At 47.2% G+C, this 18,018-nt stretch overlaps 2 protein-coding genes across 2 annotated transcripts; one reads left to right on the plus strand and one right to left on the minus strand.

Moving 5' to 3' along the window:
* Window positions 1–82: 82 nt before the first annotated feature.
* On the plus strand, window positions 83–4,029 carry LOC144717585 (putative protein BRICK1-A). The gene is made up of 3 exons (XM_078593054.1): window positions 83–321; window positions 2,277–2,359; window positions 2,601–4,029. Exons 1-3 carry the CDS (start codon window positions 204–206, stop codon window positions 2,625–2,627), a joined length of 228 nt encoding a protein of 75 aa, XP_078449180.1. The 5' UTR covers window positions 83–203; the 3' UTR covers window positions 2,628–4,029.
* On the minus strand, window positions 3,593–14,481 carry LOC144717584 (putative protein FAM47D). The gene is made up of 8 exons (XM_078593053.1): window positions 14,075–14,481; window positions 11,805–12,429; window positions 10,552–10,736; window positions 9,628–9,787; window positions 8,067–8,279; window positions 6,543–6,686; window positions 6,043–6,120; window positions 3,593–4,757 (listed from the first exon to the last, which is right to left on the minus strand). The coding sequence occupies exons 1-8, from the start codon at window positions 14,101–14,103 to the stop codon at window positions 4,617–4,619; spliced, it is 1,575 nt and encodes a 524-aa protein (XP_078449179.1). The 5' UTR covers window positions 14,104–14,481; the 3' UTR covers window positions 3,593–4,616.
* Window positions 14,482–18,018: the final 3,537 nt, after the last annotated feature.

Genomic DNA, 18,018 nt, shown 5'->3' on the forward strand with positions numbered 1-18,018 from the left:
CTGCCCCCTGGTGGCTCATGCCGTGAAATAAACTCACCCCCAATTGCATGGCTCGTGTGATGATTGGTGGGGGAGGTAGGAAGGAAACTACGACAGGAAGGAAGGAAGGCTTGACAGTGCTGGAGAGAGAGGGGGGGTCAGTGTTCGGTGTGTGTGTCTGTGGCTGGCCGATTGCTCAGTGAACACAAATCCGCCGTCTCGCCATGGCCGCGCAGAACGACGAAGTGCAGAGGCAAATCCACCAGGACTGGGCCAACAGGGAGTACATCGAGGTGATCACCAGCAGCATTAAGAAGATCGCCGACTTCTTGAATTCATTCGGTGAGCGAATCGCGTCCACACTACCGGAATGGTTCGTGACGGTGTGGTGGTGCTGGAGGAGGAGGGAGGGGGAGGTGTAACGCGAATCGAACGAGGGGAGACAAAGGCGGCCGGGCGTGGTTACTGCTGGCCACCCACACCCCCCCTCCCTCGTGTGCTTTGCCTACCACCTTCATGGGTGCTGCTACTGGCCACGAACAGCACTTGCCCCAGTACAGGCTACACGGGGGATCTTTGTCTTGCTAACGGGCGTGGCTCCTCTGACCACTTCCCTGCCCGTGATCGGTGCTCGCCAATGTCGCTTGAAGCCCCTTGAAGCCCCAACAATGAGCGCTAGAAAGGCTTCAGAGTTCACGGTTGGCTGGGTTGGGGGTGTGAATGTTGACCGGTGGTGCTTTTACCGTCGTCGCGACGAATACGTTGACGCCGCCGCTCTCTGCGCACATGAGAAATGGTGAGGTTCGTGACTTGGGCTCGTGTAGAACCAGCGGGGAGATCTTGTTGTTGTCCTTGCTGTGGATGAATACAGCCGCTAGAGTCAGGCCCTCGTCGGCACAACACGGTGTGGCCTCCCGCTGCTATCATCTTGGCTTGGACGTGGGAGCGGTTGTGAGGAAGCTCCGACGTCAATTAAAACAAAACAATTCTCATTTCGCACCTGTCAATCATCCCATGCGGATTGCGCCCCGAATTCTTGTACAGGGAAATTGAGTTTTCAGGCCCATCGGCCCATCCCTTGTGATGGGACTTTGTAGGATGAACGTTGAGATGTATAAGGGGCACGTGGGTGACCAATAATGTCTGCATTGGTCAGTAATGAGGTAGGGCACTGATGAGGGGTTGACAGGTTTGCCATTTGTGGGTTTCGGGGGGGCACATTGAACATGTGACCACATGCGTACAGTTGTACCACCGTGTCAACCCCCATCCCTGTGTCTCTCTGCGTGCGTGTGGATCAGAGGTCGCAAACGGGTTTTGATTCCTTACCCGCCGTACCGGCCGCACCAGGGTCGCAAATGGTTACCCAGGTACCCGTTCCCTACCCGTACCCTACCCAAAATGAGTGACAAACGGTGACTCACCAGTGACTCACGGCCTACCCGTACCCATGCCGCACCAGGGTCGCAAACGGCTACCCGTACCCGACCGGGTACGGGTAGCCGGGTATCGGGTAGGGTACGGGTATCGGGTACCCGGTTGCGACCTCTGGTGTGGATGCAGAGATCTCGTAAGGGGAAGAAGGTCGTCTGTTTTGTTGTGGTTGCCCAGCGGCTCTTGGGGACGACCCTAGAATTCATGGAGCGGTGACCCATCCGTGCCTGTCCAACAGCGAATTCGTCTGCCCGAGTCAGGCCCTTGACAAGCCCAGACCAGACCAAGCAGCTCCTCATATCTGGCCAACAACACCTAACCAGAATAATAAAAGGAATACTTGACCTGGTCAATTGTGACTGACGTATCATTAACTCCAACCTGAGTGAAGCGAACCAAACATCAGGCCCTTTTTGCCCATGACCTGCTTTGCTAAACCAGCTCTAACGAAACTTCGGTTTATCCCCATAAACACAGCCATTTGGAGCAAGCCCAGGTGTGCTAATATCCAAAGTGGAGTGAGCTTAAATTACCAGTGTAATTGAAGCACGTGTTGCTTATAGTATAGCTGTACTTATATAAGCTGTGCCGATAGCCATATTCTATTGTAAATGATGACCCACTTTTTTTAAATAGCATCCGAACTTTTTCGATTTAAAGCTTTCGTGACTGCAGGGATTCATCTTCTCGGTTCTTTCGTGACTTTACCGAAAGAACCAAGAAGAAGCATCCGAACTGTATGCCCAAAATCATGCAACTGACAAGTTACAGCAATGTGTGTATGTTGAACTTCTTTCGCACCGTTCGTAGCCAATTGTCTAGAATTTCACGTGAGATTGGGAAGTTTACTGTTGTGTTTGTAGACATGTCATGCCGATCGCGGTTGGCAACCCTCAACGAGAAGCTCACCGCGTTGGAACGCAGGATCGAGTACATCGAAGCTAGGGTGAGTACTTATCCGTAATTTTTCATTGGACTCACTTCGCTGGGATTATCTGATTTGTGTAGTTGCTCTGGAGACCGGGAGATCGATAACTCGATGTTTGGTCGCCGCGTTTATAGCATTCGTCGCGATTTCTCACTTAGAGTGGGCCGCGTGAAGGCTGCCGACATCCACGAAAGAATAAAAATCTGATTGTGGTCTTTTGGAGCCATGCTTTTCGTTTGAACTCGGTTCGTTTGTGCAGGTGACCAAAGGGGAAACTCTGACATGAGAGGCTTGCTGGGCCCTGGTCAAGGCTTACTCCTGCTGCCCCGCGGGACGTCGGCCTCATCGTCATCATCAGATGGGAAAGTTGAACTGTTTCCACTTGACTTGCTTTTGCAATGTTTGCGTGTATAGCTGTATTCCAAGCAACCTTTTCGTCATGGTGATGTGATTTTTACTTGCAGTGTATGCCAAAAAAAGTGTGCCATTTTACTGTCTGTGTTTTGTGTGCGCTTGTGTAAAGAAATGCTTTACGTTGCAGAATGTTAAGCTGCTTAACTGGAATTTGCATGAATTGCCTCTCATGTGTTCTTGGCATAGAGAGAATACCCGTACATTTGTTACTGCAGCCAAATTTACTGTACATGAGAGGTAATGAGAATGAACTTTGAGGGCACATACCAATACTCTACTTGAATTATGCACAGGAAGTGAGGATGGAGCTAGTCTTTCCAGGACCAAAAATACCACTGTGGAAGGTTGCTCACATGTACGGTAAATTTAAACATGTTAGATATCTCCATAGGCGATGCTTCATTGTGGACAGTTTTAGTCATTGTTATCTTAAATACCCACGTACCATCCTCGGTCTACAGCTTGTCCTTCAATGCCAAGGTTGCTGCTACTGCCCAATTTTACATTCACTGCACCGTAGGGAAATTGAATTGAAAGCACAAGAAATTATAAATGTTTACTGATCGAATCGATGGTGGTGCTTCTTTAGCTTTCTTATTAACATTTACAATGTAAGCTCAGATTATGCAATGGTTTCAATTGAAATAATATAGCATATAAAAAAATGTGAGTACAGTAAAGATGTGTGTTTGGTTAAAATATATAAATACTAAATTTTATGGCAATATTTTTATATACTGCAAATTAACAGTATATCTCAATATGTAAGTGGCACTTGCTGTTACATACACCATATATATATTTCCTGTTGCACAAGTATTTGGTGCCATAAACACATTTTCAGAGTTTATATTTTATTTTTCAACTGGAAAATATTTGAAAAATATTTCAGTCTTGGAAAAAAGTGAAATGATGAATTCAGGGTCAATTTAGAAAAATCTTAAATTGACAGAATTAGTTTTCTTATTATGCAAAGAGAACAGTATTATATTTATTTGATGGAGTTAAAGGTTGTACTTGGGCTCTTAGTGCTTGATGGCAACACCATTAAAAAAGAAACAATATTGATTCTTGGCACATGTTCCACAGTTGTGACAACTGAATTATGTTTGAAACCTTTACATTGTTACAATCTACACGGTGTCTTTATTTCACTCCAGTATATTTCATTGTGTTTGGCTTGCGTGTATTTGGCCAGCATTTTCGATCTCAGGTTGATTTTCTACACTCACTGTTGCTTTGTTTTGCATAATAAATGTTTACGTTCACAATCATTGTGGTCTTTGTGCGCTGTGTTTTTTGTTGACAAGCGATATGTGATGCAAAACAATAAAACATTTGTGACGGTGCAGAGGTGGTATAAATGTGTGAACGTCATCAAGCCCACTTGATGGCAGGTTACCTGATCACCAAATGTTCCAGGTACGGAATCACTTGTGCTTCACGTTATATTAACTGTTAGATTAAACAAAAAAAAGAATATAAAAAAATATCAATTAATAGCCCTTTGTTAATCCGTGGCTGGATGAAATCCTCCCCATTCTGTGTCGGTCAGGGGGATTGATTGACCATACTTCACGCTCGTCTGTAAGAGTTCGTCACGAGGGTGGGGTGCCCCGGACCATCTCTCGCCACTGATGTTCGTCACGGTCAGGAATATAACTCACGCCGTTGGATTTAGGCCGCCGTGTGTGAGCCACTGCACCACCACACTCTACCCCATTAGAAAAATAACCGTGTAAAAAAAACAATTACAGTATATAAAGATAGGCTTAATAATTTTTCCAGCGTTAATCCAAATCACGGTGGGAAGTGACGTGTGAAACGTCTATGTTGATTATTGGCAGATGCCGCTTGGATTTTAATTGAGGACGGATTCTGCAGTGGTGGATGCGGATGACTGGCGTCCCTTTTCCGCAGTCTGGCGCTTCCTGGGCTTGCCAGCAGAGGTCTGCTCTCTCCCATCCTCCTCAGAGAGCTCCATGGACACCTGCTCCAGGAACTGAAACCAGAAAAGTAACAGTGAGCCCAACCCCTGCAAACCATTCGGCCGGAAACCTTGTTCTGGACATACTTGCTGCTATTTGTGAAAAAATGGTTTAAATATTGCATTGTCTGCATTGTAAAAACACCGTTTTGCAGGGTTGTGGGTGTCTTGTAAATTTAAAATACAAATTCCGATTTAAACGTGGAGGTAAAAGAGGTTTGATTGATCATTGGTGTATACTTGGATCGTGATGTTTGTAGAAAATTACATTTTAAAGTATTCCAGAATAACGGACACAATTACAAAGTTAACCAAGTACCTGGCGCACAATATTTTGCCCGAAGTAGCATTGTGGCTTGGTGAGACTTGGATTGTGACATCCCAGCCCCGCTTCACCCCCAAGGAATAAACCACCAGGTGTGCTCATGAATATACTGCAATGTGTGGATTTAAACAGCGTTTTAATGTGGCCGCATTTCAAAACACTCGACAGAAATGGAGGGCATATTTGATTTACAGATAGGTGGTCAGAGACAAAGGAAAAAATTAACCCGTAAAAACAAAGTTTTTTACTATAAATCCTTCATATGCGTGGCGGCTAGAGTCCTCTCGTCCTCTGGCTTGAGATGGCTGCCACCTATGGGTCAGATGATTGCCTGCCACCATTAAGCAATTTGTAATTAAATATAATTTATCTTTTCCTAAAAAGTGTAACATTTTGGAAAAAAATTTTCACGAAAATAAATTGTCACGCACGAGTCTGTGTGCAAAATGTCAGCTCGATTGGATCACGGGAAGTAGGTTAAAAAACGACCAAAAGATTTGCACGGTCGTAAGCGCGCAAGCAAGCAAGCAAGTGAACTTAATATGAAGGATTTAAAAAGGAAGGTCTTCAGCATGGACTTTAATAGGCAGGGAGTCCACAGCATGGACAGCTGGTTGTAGGGAATTTCTGCAGACATTCATTAAAACTGAATTCTCATGCCTCCCTCAATTTAATTTTTACGTCAGTCTAATGGGTATATTTGGGTATTATCAGTGCATACAACATTGTTGGGGTGGAGTGGCGGCGCAGTGGCTAGCACACTGCCCTGACCTCTGTAACCTGCGTTTGATTTCCAGACACGGCTTGCACCAACCAGTACTGACCAGCGTGGTGAAGTATAGTCAAACAAACCCCATAACCGGCATGGTGTAAGGGAGGCCTTCATCTAGCGGTGGATTGACAAAGGGCTGTACTATGGACACGCATACCCAAAATTAAATCTTACGTTATTGAGTACTTTATGAAAATTCTCACCTGTGGCCGGCGAGCTCCCTTTTCGTCCACAAACTTGCGGAATGCTAGAGCCCCGTGCAAGTGCAGCAGCTGCGTGTCCTGTAAAGACAAGCGAGTGAGCTGTTACTGGCAGCTTTCACAGCGCTTTAGGTCAATGCGTGGCTGCTCTGCTTTAGTGGTGCCGCGCGTTTTGATGCAACGTGCGCGACAAATACCTCTCCAAAGTTACGCAGCTTTGAATTTGGGCTGTGACCGCTGCATTGCAATGGTATGAATGTATAAATAGTTGCTTTGAGATAAGGATCGATGGGGTAAATTGAAGGAAAACGTTAGAAGGCATTAACTGTCGCTGGTATGAAAAATGGCACAAGTAATTTTCATGAAATTAAAGTTCTCAGAATTAAATATTTAAAGTGATATTCGTTTTTACAATTTTTTCTAGGAACCCACACAATTATGTCATAGCCGGTTTTCTCAGATGGACACGAAGACTAGAATATGTTCGCGATTCAAAGTCTTACAATGGCAGTAGCTCTCTTTTTGGCTTCAGAAGCTTCCCTCTCTTGGACAACGTTCGGGTCCTCCAGAGGCTCATTTTGAGGCTTTTTCTTCCAAGTGGCAGGTGGCAGATACCAGGCCCCGTAGCACATCCTCCCACTCTGTGGCTGATGGTGAAGTCCAGGCCACACAAAACGGTACATATATTATTTGGTGATACTTTGGTTGGCCGTGGTGCACAAGCACAAATAACAAAAACTGAACTGGTCAGCTATAGTGTTTTTTTATATATATAGGAGACTTTTCAGCCAATGGCCTTTCCATCATAGCCTATTATGTTTTTCCTTTTAAGGTAGTGTTATTGACAAAGGTGTTGAGGTTGTTGATACATAATATTGTACCATTCTTAATTCTCTGTAAAGTGCCTTGGTTAAAGCGTCTTGGCTAAGGCGCGATATAAATTACGTTAAGATAAGATAATCAACTCTTCATGGCAAATCGACATTTACCGGTTCAGTCTGTAATGGGTTACTCATTATGTACTATGTGAGGTGCGTTAGCGTTGGAAAGCATCAGTTAAGACAGCTCGTCAACTATGTTGTGTCATCACAAGTCGACAACGTTTAAATACAATTGTAACAGATTTGTCAACATGTGAGGAAGTATGACTTTACTGGTGTAAATACAAAACATGCCAAATGCGCATATGTACTTACTCGGAATTGTAATAATGCATTAATTCATCACTTGCAATACATGCATGAAAATGTGTATATACAAATCTGCTTTCCTTAATTTGTATATGGTGAATTTGATTGGCTAATGTAAATATGCAACCACGATACATTCATCACAATGACAAAAGTATGCATTTTTGCATTGTTACTTGTAAATCGGTCGTGGTTTTACATCTCGGACAAGCTGAAATTAAGTCGACTCCGATAACTCGGACATGTCGCAAGAACAAGGGGAAACCACGTGACGATTAACATGGAAGCACCAGGGTGGAGAGAGCTGGTTTGAAGTGGTGAGCCAGGTTATTAACGATTGCTATGTGGATGTAGAGATGATGGCCTTGGACAGGAGTGATTGCATAAGGGAAGAGGACCAGGAAGGCAGACCCCACAGGAGTGGGGGGAAAAAGGAAGAAAGAAAAATAAGAAGTAGTCACAAGCAAGCGTGCATCTCTCGTTGCTGCACTACCGCGCAACGGCTCCGCGCATCTCGTACGCAATGGCATGCCAAGGTGGGTGCTTCGATTCAAAGCTTTCGTGACTGCAGGGATTCATCTTCTTGGTTCTTTCGGTAAAGTCACGTAGAAGGGAAGTAATAAAATAATAAAAATAAAACATAATAAAATAATTCTCACGACGTCTCGGCCACAACGCAAGCAGCCGTCCTCACCTGAGGACGGCTGCTTGCGTTGCGTTGTGGCCGAATTATTTTATTATGTTTTATTTTTATTATTTTATTACTTCCCTTCTACGTGACTTTACCGAAAGAACCAATAAGAGAAAAAAAAAAGGTGGGTGCTGTCGATCGCTTACCCGCGGCCCTGCACCGGTCTTGTCGGCGAAGGTGCCGTTGGCATTGGCGGAGGAAGCGCTGTCCGGGGTGGCTCCAGCCGCTGAGCGCAGCTCAGGGGGCACGTTGGCGAGCTCCACCACGTGGATGGGCACGGTGAGCGGGGGCTTGGTCTCGTAGCCACTCGCAAAGAGGCTCATCAGGGTGGACTCTTCGATCACGTCGTTCTCCCCACCCTGGCCTCGGCACAAACACAAACACGATGGGTGCCTCCGGTTGGCATGGTTGGCAACGTGCGGTGCGAAAGAAGTTCCGACGCGCGTGCATTGGTTGGTGCTTTTAGAGTGCACGCACACGGAGATAAGATCCCCCCTGTGGTCGAGGTAGAGTGTAGGGGAAAGTGCTGTTGGTGAGCACCTGTTCGAGCCAGAGGGGCATACATGGGGGTGTAGTTTTTCCACACGCCACCACTGATCCTCGGGGATACCCAGGACCGGTTTAAATATTTGCCAACGTTGTTGTCTGTGCCCGGAATCAAACTTTGGTTACTGGGTTCAGAGAGCAGTGCGCCGTCGCTCCAAATATAAACTTTTCTTTATACAGTAGAGCCTTTAACAAACTGTAAAGGCAAATGCTGTTAGTGAGCACTTGTGAAGCACAGCATGGCACACCTACATGGTTGGATGTCCAGCAACACGCCTGGCCACCTTTGTATCCCCAGTGGTCATGTTTACACACCGCACCAGGTAATCATTTAAGGCTGAGTCGACCTAGGGGAGGCCCAGGACCGGTTCAGATAATCGTCACTGGGTGTTGGCCGTGAGCGGGAATCGAACTCGGGTTGCCGGGTTCGTAGCGTAGCGTAGCGCTGACCACTACGTACACACACAATTGCACACACGCAGAGATGAACAAAATATGCCTGTAAACAACACTGACTCTTAATACACACCCCCCGTGTCACCCTACTTCCACCTGAGCCTGGCAAATGCTATTTTGCACACTATCTGGAAACCAGCTTTCTGGAATGTGCTGATCGTCGTGCCGGCTGTAATTTGAGCTGTATACATAAATATCCATCCCATTCCCCCCTTTCCTCCGTGGGTTCTGCTCCGACTTCAGCCTACTACAGTGGTGGGGACATTTTATGATGATGATTATTATTGAGAATGTCTTGCTGTAGTCAAAATGTGCGCCTTGTTGCATGGCGAGCGTGTTGCCATAAGTATTCATATTCTAAGCCACCCTCTGTGTATTCATATTCTCCTTTGAAGTTAGGCATTGCATAATATTTTTCCACAGCGTTGAATTAATGAATATTCTCTATTTTCTTCGATCAGGTTGGTACAGTGCTCTTCACTAATTTGCAGAGGGGAGTCACTTTCGCCGATAAGACATCATCAGTGTGAGGGGCCGCCACACATTTGAAACCATTGGATTTGACAGCACCGCGTAATGGGGTGTTTTTACATATCTATATTGTCGGAGGCCCCACTAAAGGCCACGAGGGGCCGCCAGTGGCCCGCGGGCCTTGCAACGAAGAGCACTGGGTTAGTGCGTCAATGAAAATAACCAGGCCCTCACCAGTGAGGCGACCCAGTCGCAGAAGTCGTGGGTGACGCGCTTGAGGTCCTCGTCTTGCGAGGAGCCACTCGGAAGTTTCCGTCGGCCTCTCCTGTCCTCCTTGCTGCTGCCCTCCACCTTGGGAAGCCAGCGGTATGGGTTCTGGTGCCTGCCCTCTCGACTAACAACAGCACCACAAACATTGACTACCAAAGCAGACTATGTCATATTCTTGGTTCTTTCGGTAAAGTCACGTAGAAGGGAAGTAATAAAATAATAAAAATAAAGCATAATAAAATAAAATTCTCACCACGCTGTCTTTCCGACAGCTCTGCTTCTTCACCTGAGGACGGCTGCGTTGTGGCCTAAACGTGGTGAGAATTTTATTTTATTGTTTTATTTTTATTATTTTATTATTTCCCTTCTACGTGACTTTACCGAAAGAACCAAGAATATGAATCCCTGCAGTCACGAAAGCTTTGAATCGAAATTCAGACTATATCACCCTCATACACCAGTCTCTCCATTGGCTCCCAATCTAGTCCCAGACAAATGTCAAGAAATCCATCACCGAAGTCATGAACCCTACATGAACCCACCTCTGCCTACCCTCTCCTCTCTCATCTCACTCTACTCACCTCCAAGTACTCTCTGATCGAACAACCAAGGCCTTCTGTTGACCTCCACTCTATGGGTGGTATTTCATTCGCCACTGCTGCCCCAAGGTCTGGAAGGCCCTTTCCTCCAGCCATGTATGCTGCTGGCTCCCTGCTCGTTCAGGTCCAGATTTAAGACGTTTCCTGTTTCCTCTGCCGATGATCGACTGCCTCTGTGTGGTCGTGAACACTTCTTGTCCTCGTTAAAATTCCACCATTAATGACCTTGGGTTAGAAATCGATAGTAAATGAGCATTTACGTTTGTGAGTTATCAGTTTGTGTACTCACGTGGATGAGATGGTGGTTGGCCGACCCTCTATTGGATAGGGTTCGGGTTCGGTGGCCTCTCCATTTACAGTATCCATGTCTTCCTCATCCTCCTGCTCGACAGGGGGTGGCTCCACATCCTCCTGCAGAGATGCCTCAAAGCGCCGCATCTCTGGGTCCAGCAAATTCACCACCTCTTCAAACATCTACATGGTCACGATAAAACGAACACATTACCATGATGCTCATCAATATGGGCCCTTATACACAAACATGCACAGAGATGGAACGACGAAATCAGGTCACGTGCGGCTGCTAGGTGGTTTGTTACATAGCAGGGCCGTGAGCGATGGTGACAGCATGGGGAGGCCTTCAGCCAGCAGTGGATTGATCATGGCTGATGATGATCATGATGATAAACTCGGGCAATCATAGGGCAATCGTCGCTGGGTATCGTCACCGGCGATGGTTGCCACTCAATTGCCTATTGAGGGAAATTAGTGGAAACAAATCATATTGCTGCTTTCAGAGGTGGGACAAAGTCATTGTTATGCAAGTCCAAGTCGAGTCGCAAGTCATCAAATTCATGACTCGAGTCTGACTCGAGTCCAAGTCACATGACTCGAGTCCACATCTCATAGGTGGGACAAAGTCATTGTTATGCAAGTCCAAGTCGAGTCGCAAGTCATCAAATTCATGACTCGAGTCTGACTCGAGTCCAAGTCACATGACTCGAGTCCACATCTCATAGGTGGGACAAAGTCATTGTTATGCAAGTCCAAGTCGAGTCGCAAGTCATCAAATTCATGACTCGAGTCTGACTCGAGTCCAAGTCACATGACTCGAGTCCACACCTCTGGCTGCTTTCCATTGTAGGTGATTGGGATGGCAACTACAAGGAATGTTGCGCGCTTGTTCATAAAACACACGTCAACATTCTCCGTTCACATTGTTGCATGGGAACGTCACCGTGCCAATTCCGTTTCAAGTTGCCGTAGTTGCTCATTAGTAAATGCAAGAGTACTAACAATTGCTGACAACAATTCCCTACATTGCCCCAGTGTGTCAGGGCTTCAGGAATCCGAAGTGGAGTGAATGTTGCAGTACATATGCTGTTAGGTGGCGAAACATAGAGGAGATGCAGGGAAGCATCAGCAGAAGGCCCAAGCTGACTTTGGACAGATATTGCACATACAGGATGAGTGAATGATGATACGACTTCGCTAAAAGATACATTTTTTTTTGTTTTAACGGTGATGCGAGCGTTACTGCACCTCCGGATCGAGGCTCTGCTGGAGGTGTGGGTAGAGGGCGAGTGGGTGCTCAAGCAAGCCCCACTCCGTCTCCTCCACGAGCGCCCGGCGCGCTTGCTGCAGCGGAGTGAGCCGGGACAGGTATCGCCGCTGATCCACGAAGCCGGACGACTTGTTTGGCCGGCGTCCTTGCCCCGTCTTCTTGGAATTGAATAGCACTGGTTCAGCCCGCGGACTCCCAACGCGAACCAGCAAACCATCCAACGATGCGGCGTCGGCATCGATAGCCGGTAGCCTCAAACGCTCCTTTTTATCAGCCGATCCCCGCTTGTCGGAATCGTTCACCTTCGCAGGAGGCTCCAGGGGTTCCTGTGATTCTTGGGCGGTGGTCACATCGCGATGTTCGTGCATCTGGTGAGGCTCGAGGTCGTCTGCAGAGTTGGCCGAGCGGGTGGATGATGACGCCGCGTGTTGTGTTGCGGCGTTGCACGCGAGGAGGCTTGCGGTGGTCAAGACCGGGGGGAGGCCCTGCCAGTCCGCGTCCAGGTTGGGACGGAGGAATCGCCACTGTCGGCAGTCGTAGGAGCCCGCAAGTTCGCTCTTCTTACCCCGCTTGATTTGCTTTGCCAGCAAGCGCTCCTTGTACCTGCAGCAGAAGAAGAACATTTGCAATCTTGAAGAACATTTGCAATCTTGATTTGAAGCTTTCGTGACTGCACGTAAGTACCTACGTGGCTTTACCGAAAGAACCAAAGAGTAAGAAACATTCGCCTTTCGTGATATCCATTAGAAGTGTTGTAATCTAAAAGTGTACGTACATATATAAATGATAACAGTGTTTGGTGCTTGAGTGGTGGCACAGTGGTATGCGGACTGTGCTATGAACCAGACGATGTAAGATCGATTCTCGGTCACGGCTAACATAGGTGGCAAGTGATATCCGAACCGGTCTTGAGTTACCCTTCACCAACCTGCAGTGACCAGTGTCGTTAGTGTGGTAAAACAATCCACACGGCAGGCAGGGTAAGGCCTTCATCCAGCAGTAGATAAACACACATTACAATTATTATTGTTGCGAAGATTTTCTTCTTAAATCAAATAATTGTTTTTATTGAATCTCTAGACTTTCTTCAGGACCCAAACGCTTTGATGTCCAGCTTTTATTAAAAAATAAATGCATTGTGTTTACTTGCTATTGATCATTACTTTTTTCATTAAATTGTCGTGTTTTTTTGTAAAAGATTAGGCACTCATTCGTAAAATAAATTATTTACGCTCACGGACAACGTAGGTGATGCATTTCTGAAGCGCTCATGGGCCTCCCCCTAGATCGTCTCAGCCTCAAACGAGTATCTGGTGCGATGTGTAAACATCGGCACTGCCGAGACAAAGTCGACGGATGGTGGTGCTGCTGGCCAACACACCCCCTCGTGTGCCGCGTTGGCCTGCCAAAGGCTCTGTTAAGGCTATGACGGGGACTCTTTTTATCTGTGTTCAAGAGCTGGTGAGAATTAAACCTCCCCCCCGCCCTCCCGAAAGATGAGTGAATGCTTTGAAAGGGGCTCTGTAGCCGTCACTCACACAGCTCACCCACTCACCCACCCACTCACTCACTCACCCACCACCCACTCACTCACTCACCCACCCAACCACCCACTCACTCACTCACCCACCCAACCACCCACTCACTCACCCACTCACTCACCCACCCACTCACTCACCCACTCTCCCACTCACTCACCCACTCACTCACCCACTCACTCACCCACTCACCCACTCACTCACCCACTCTCTCACCCACTCACTCACCCACTCACTCACTCACCCACTCACACACTCACTCACCCACTCACCCACCCACTCACCCACCCACTCACTCACCCACTCACTCACCCACCCACTCACTCACCCACTCACCCACCCACTCACTCACCCACTCACTCTCCCACTCACTACTCACCAGAGGTGGGACAAAGTCATTGTTATGCAAGTCCAAGTCGAGTCGCAAGTCATCAAATTCATGACTCGAGTCTGACTCGAGTCCAAGTCACATGACTCGAGTCCACATCTCATAGGTGGGACAAAGTCATTGTTATGCAAGTCCAAGTCGAGTCGCAAGTCATCAAATTCATGACTCGAGTCTGACTCGAGTCCAAGTCACATGACTCGAGTCCACACCTCTGCTACTCACCCACTCACTCACTCACCCACTCACTCACTCACTCACCCACTCACTCACCCACTCACTCACCCACTTACTCACCCACCCACTCACTCACACACTCACTCACCATGGGTGGCGACCCACTTTGTTTTCCATCTTCCAGACGCTCTTCCAACTTGGCAGTAGCAGAAAGCTTCTATCTAGTACAGCTGCCGATCGTTCCGCTACTACTGATACGAACTACAGCCGGTTTATGCCACTACACCTGATTGCAGACATGCCGTCAATGCAGTAGTTGTACTGCTGCTGCTACTGATGATGATTCCACCGCTTTTTATTATTTCTACCGCTTGTATCGCAGTTCGCCGTAGCCGTCATTTACGTGGGGGTGGGGGGTCCATTTGCGTGTTCAATTTAAGCCTCGCTCTTGGTAAACGTTTCTGTTCTTTTCTTCAAAATCGACTCGTCCTGTCGTGCGGTTGAGCACGACGATGTCGAATTGTGGAAGTGGCAATTGCTTCGCTTTGTTGTTGTGCGGACGTTGCCCTGGTAACCGTTGCACAGTGACACGCGGGATTCATGGGTGGCCGTGCGTTCTGTGAGAAGGGGGCATTTGAATTCAGCCGCAATGGCGACCACACTTTCACCACGATCACCACACTCAAACGAACAACTTTGGGCCAGTGTTGGCACGTGGTTGGAATCAGTTGGACCAACGTCCATTGTTTGTTGGATAGCAGAGCTGTCAACCCGTACGGTTTAGTCCGGTAGTCTTGTGCAGGGAAATTACGTTTTCAGGTCCATACGGCGTACAGCCGTTTCAATACGGGCAATTTTAAAATATATATTTGTTTGTGTTTCTCTCTTGTGATTGGACTCTGTAGGATGAACGTTGAGGTGACCAATACGGTCTGAATTTGTCTGTAATGAGGTAGGCACTGACTGATAGGGGGTTGACAGTTATGGGATAGCATCGAGGTGCGAAGCCTCGAAACAAGCCGACAGTGTAACATATTCTTCCACACTGCCCTCTGCTGTCTGCCACACAGCCCCGCAGCCTTTAGCAATCTGTAAAGCATGATCCTCGCCGATACACAACATAATATGTTAGTTATAAACATCTGTCAGTTCACTAGATTTGATTCAAGCAAGCTTGATTCTGCTGAGGAGACACTGGATGTCGAAACGGGTCCAGACTTTTGATTGTGTTCAGAATCAGAATATTTATTTATACTGGAGGAATCATATTAGCTCTAAAAACTCTTCTTCACAAATGTCCCGTGGGGGCGGGTCAGAACCTTGCAATGGTGTTGTTAATATACATTCGCCAATTGCTGCGTGGCTGATGAAATGTGTTAAAGTTACTTGGTGTGTTTTTTATGTGAAGAGACAGACTTATAAAGATGGCTATCTTTATTTTGCCATACATGTGATGGTCGTTCATCCAAGCAAAGCTCTGATGAGATAGGGTGCATTGTGGGTGATTCGGTTCTCGGCTGAGTGGCATAATTATTTGTTGAAAAAGTATGATAGCTGACCTAATACACTTAATCATGAAAAACAACATGCCAGTGTCTAATTAAGTTTCTAATTAGTGCATATTTACCTGCTATGAGATGGATAAGAAAACGGACATGTACTAAGAATGTGGAACAAACGCTGAAAAGTACGCAAAGTCGCACGGAGAGATGCAAGCTCAGAACGACACCTATAGACATTAAGTGCACTGTAATGTGTAATTCCACATTATATTTCGTCCACACAATCTTGAATCATTATCCAATCTGACCCTCAATTTGTTCGTACGCGTAAACCATGAACTTGAAGTGCCCGTAACACGACCGTCTGAAAAAAATAACCTTTTTTTATGGGAATTATTTTTTTGAGTTGCTTTTGGAAACTTGGAAGCAGCCAGGACCACAGGGTAGGGAGGGTGTGGGCCCACTTGGACCTCGGTAAATCACTCCCTGCGTTCCAGCGGATCATCCAACGTGGCATTCACCAGCGCGCTACAAAACATCGGTTGTTGATTTATCTGCAATCGCAAGATGTCCCACGTGCATGTGTCTTAAAAACACGCAAGCCACCCGTAGTGTCAGATTTATTCCGCATATTCAATCCTGTATACAGAGGCGAATCAAAGTGGGTGTATTGTAGGAAGCTTTTAAAGCGGCTGGGTGTCCATCTTATCATCTCGTAGGTGTGTGTGTGTAACCAGATTTTTCTAACTATTTTAAACGAACACAAGTTTGGGGTGTGTCTTTCGAGACCATCTCATAATTCGATGAAAATAAATGGTACAGTGATTGAAAAAAGGTCCCATCGCTAAGATGAGAGACTACATAATCATGAGAGGTGGGTGTGTGGGGGGTGCTTTTATTTTTGGCACTCACTTTACGACGCTCGCAGGAGACGATGGCAGTTTTATAAAAAAAAAATATCAAAGGGGTGACACAGGGGAGCAAATGAGTCATGGATGGTGGCCAACGTGTAGGTGTGAACTCAGCAGAGACACGTCCGTGTGTGTCAACAAGCTGACGGCACACTGCGCTGTGAACCTGCTGCAACTTCCACCTGATTTAAAATCTCGGCTACGGATAAAAATCCTGTGGCGAGTGTTATCTGCAACACCCCCATCCCACCCCACCGCACTCCCCAATTCATCAACCGGCACTCGTGCAGGACCAGCATGGTGAAGTATGGCCAACCCTCGAGCACAGAAATTGCAGGGCTGCACCTATAACTAGGACATATATGAGCTTGTGCTTAGAGACATTTTCCATCCGGCAAACGTGCACCGTTTAAATAAAGTATCGCCCCTATCGCTTATGGCTGAAAGCGCTCTCTGTGGGGGGATAATATCCTTGGCACAAGTCACGCTCGCACGCGGGGAATGCGGGAGCTTGCCTTACACAGACCCCAACCCTCGTAACGCGACACGCGCGGCTGGCAGTTTAACCGTGTTTGTAAACACTTTATATATATACACTACCGCTGGGCTTGCACTCGTCCCGACGCATAATTATATATCGCGGTACATAAGGAGACCTTAAAGTGTTCCCCCTCGTCCCCTTCATCCCCATCTTACAATCACCGCCCCCCCCACCATCACCACCACCGTGTCTGGCCGTAATAGCGTGGGTTGCGTGATGCCACCACGATGAAGAATCCGCGTGTTGCGTGCTCAGAGACAGAGGGGAGGCAGTCGGCAGGGTTCTTGGTCAAGAATAAGAATTCCGCGGCAGCTCAACGTTCAAATCAAACCCAGTGTGGATGTGTGAACCATGCGGGAATGGCCATTTTTTGTTGCAGTCGTAGGGGCTGTGAGGTGGCCAGGAGATGGAAGTACTGCAATGGGTTGAATGTGTCAGTGGATTGAAACTACCTGTGCGGAGCTTTTGACCGGTATCTCCTCGTTGATGTAGATTTCCTCGGTGCGCTTGGGTTTCTTCCCACGTGCCAAATGCTCACGAATGGCATTGGCCAAACATCCCAGGACCCTTACGAGAATCAGTTTTTTCTGGTAAAGTCATTCCTAGCATGACACTACCACTGATACAATGAAATGCGCGAGCGCATTCATATTGATAGGTTTGTGTGTGTAAGCCCTTTATCAATCCTCTACTGGATGAAGACCACCCCACCACACCTTTCACTCACGGGGGTTGTTCGAACTTACTTCACCACGCCGGTGAGTTGCGGCTTGTTGAAGGGGTTGCCCAGAACAGGCTCACTCGCCACAGCAATGGCTGGGATTCACACTCAGGTCGTCGGTGAACCATACGCTAGCCGATGCTCCATCGCTCGACTCCATTTCTATCGCCACTGTTTGATTTAAGGACTTTCCGTCTTGCCGTTTTTCTAAACATTTCGGCTTCTTTCTGAAATGTCTGCAATGGGAATGCACTCGTCTCGGTATGTCACGCACGCATACGCTGAGCTGGACACATTTAAGTTCCACCATGGGACACTGCACCATGTGCTTTTCACATCCATATCTGTCACAGAATAGGCTGTCCGGCTCTTTTAACAGGCTCTCACGGCCGTAAGAAGCATGTGCTGTCAAAACTT

The sequence above is a fragment of the Lampetra planeri genome, chromosome 4, assembly GCF_965212315.1.
Source record: "Lampetra planeri chromosome 4, kcLamPlan1.2.h2, whole genome shotgun sequence".
Taxonomy (NCBI): Eukaryota; Metazoa; Chordata; class Hyperoartia; order Petromyzontiformes; family Petromyzontidae; genus Lampetra; species Lampetra planeri.

Coding starts and splice junctions, on each gene's coding strand:
- LOC144717585 (XM_078593054.1), top strand. CDS start 204: ATGGCCGCGCAGAACGACGAAGTGCAGAGGCAAATCCACCAGGACTGG. Junction 322..2,276: donor CGACTTCTTGAATTCATTCG/GTGAGCGAATCG, acceptor TTGTGTTTGTAG/ACATGTCATGCCGATCGCGG. Junction 2,360..2,600: donor TCGAGTACATCGAAGCTAGG/GTGAGTACTTAT, acceptor TCGTTTGTGCAG/GTGACCAAAGGGGAAACTCT.
- LOC144717584 (XM_078593053.1), bottom strand. CDS start 14,103: ATGGAAAACAAAGTGGGTCGCCACCCATG. Junction 8,280..9,627: donor GCGACTGGGTCGCCTCACTG/GTGAGGGCCTGG, acceptor TGCCGAGGCCAG/GGTGGGGAGAACGACGTGAT. Junction 6,687..8,066: donor AGACCGGTGCAGGGCCGCGG/GTAAGCGATCGA, acceptor CTTCACCATCAG/CCACAGAGTGGGAGGATGTG.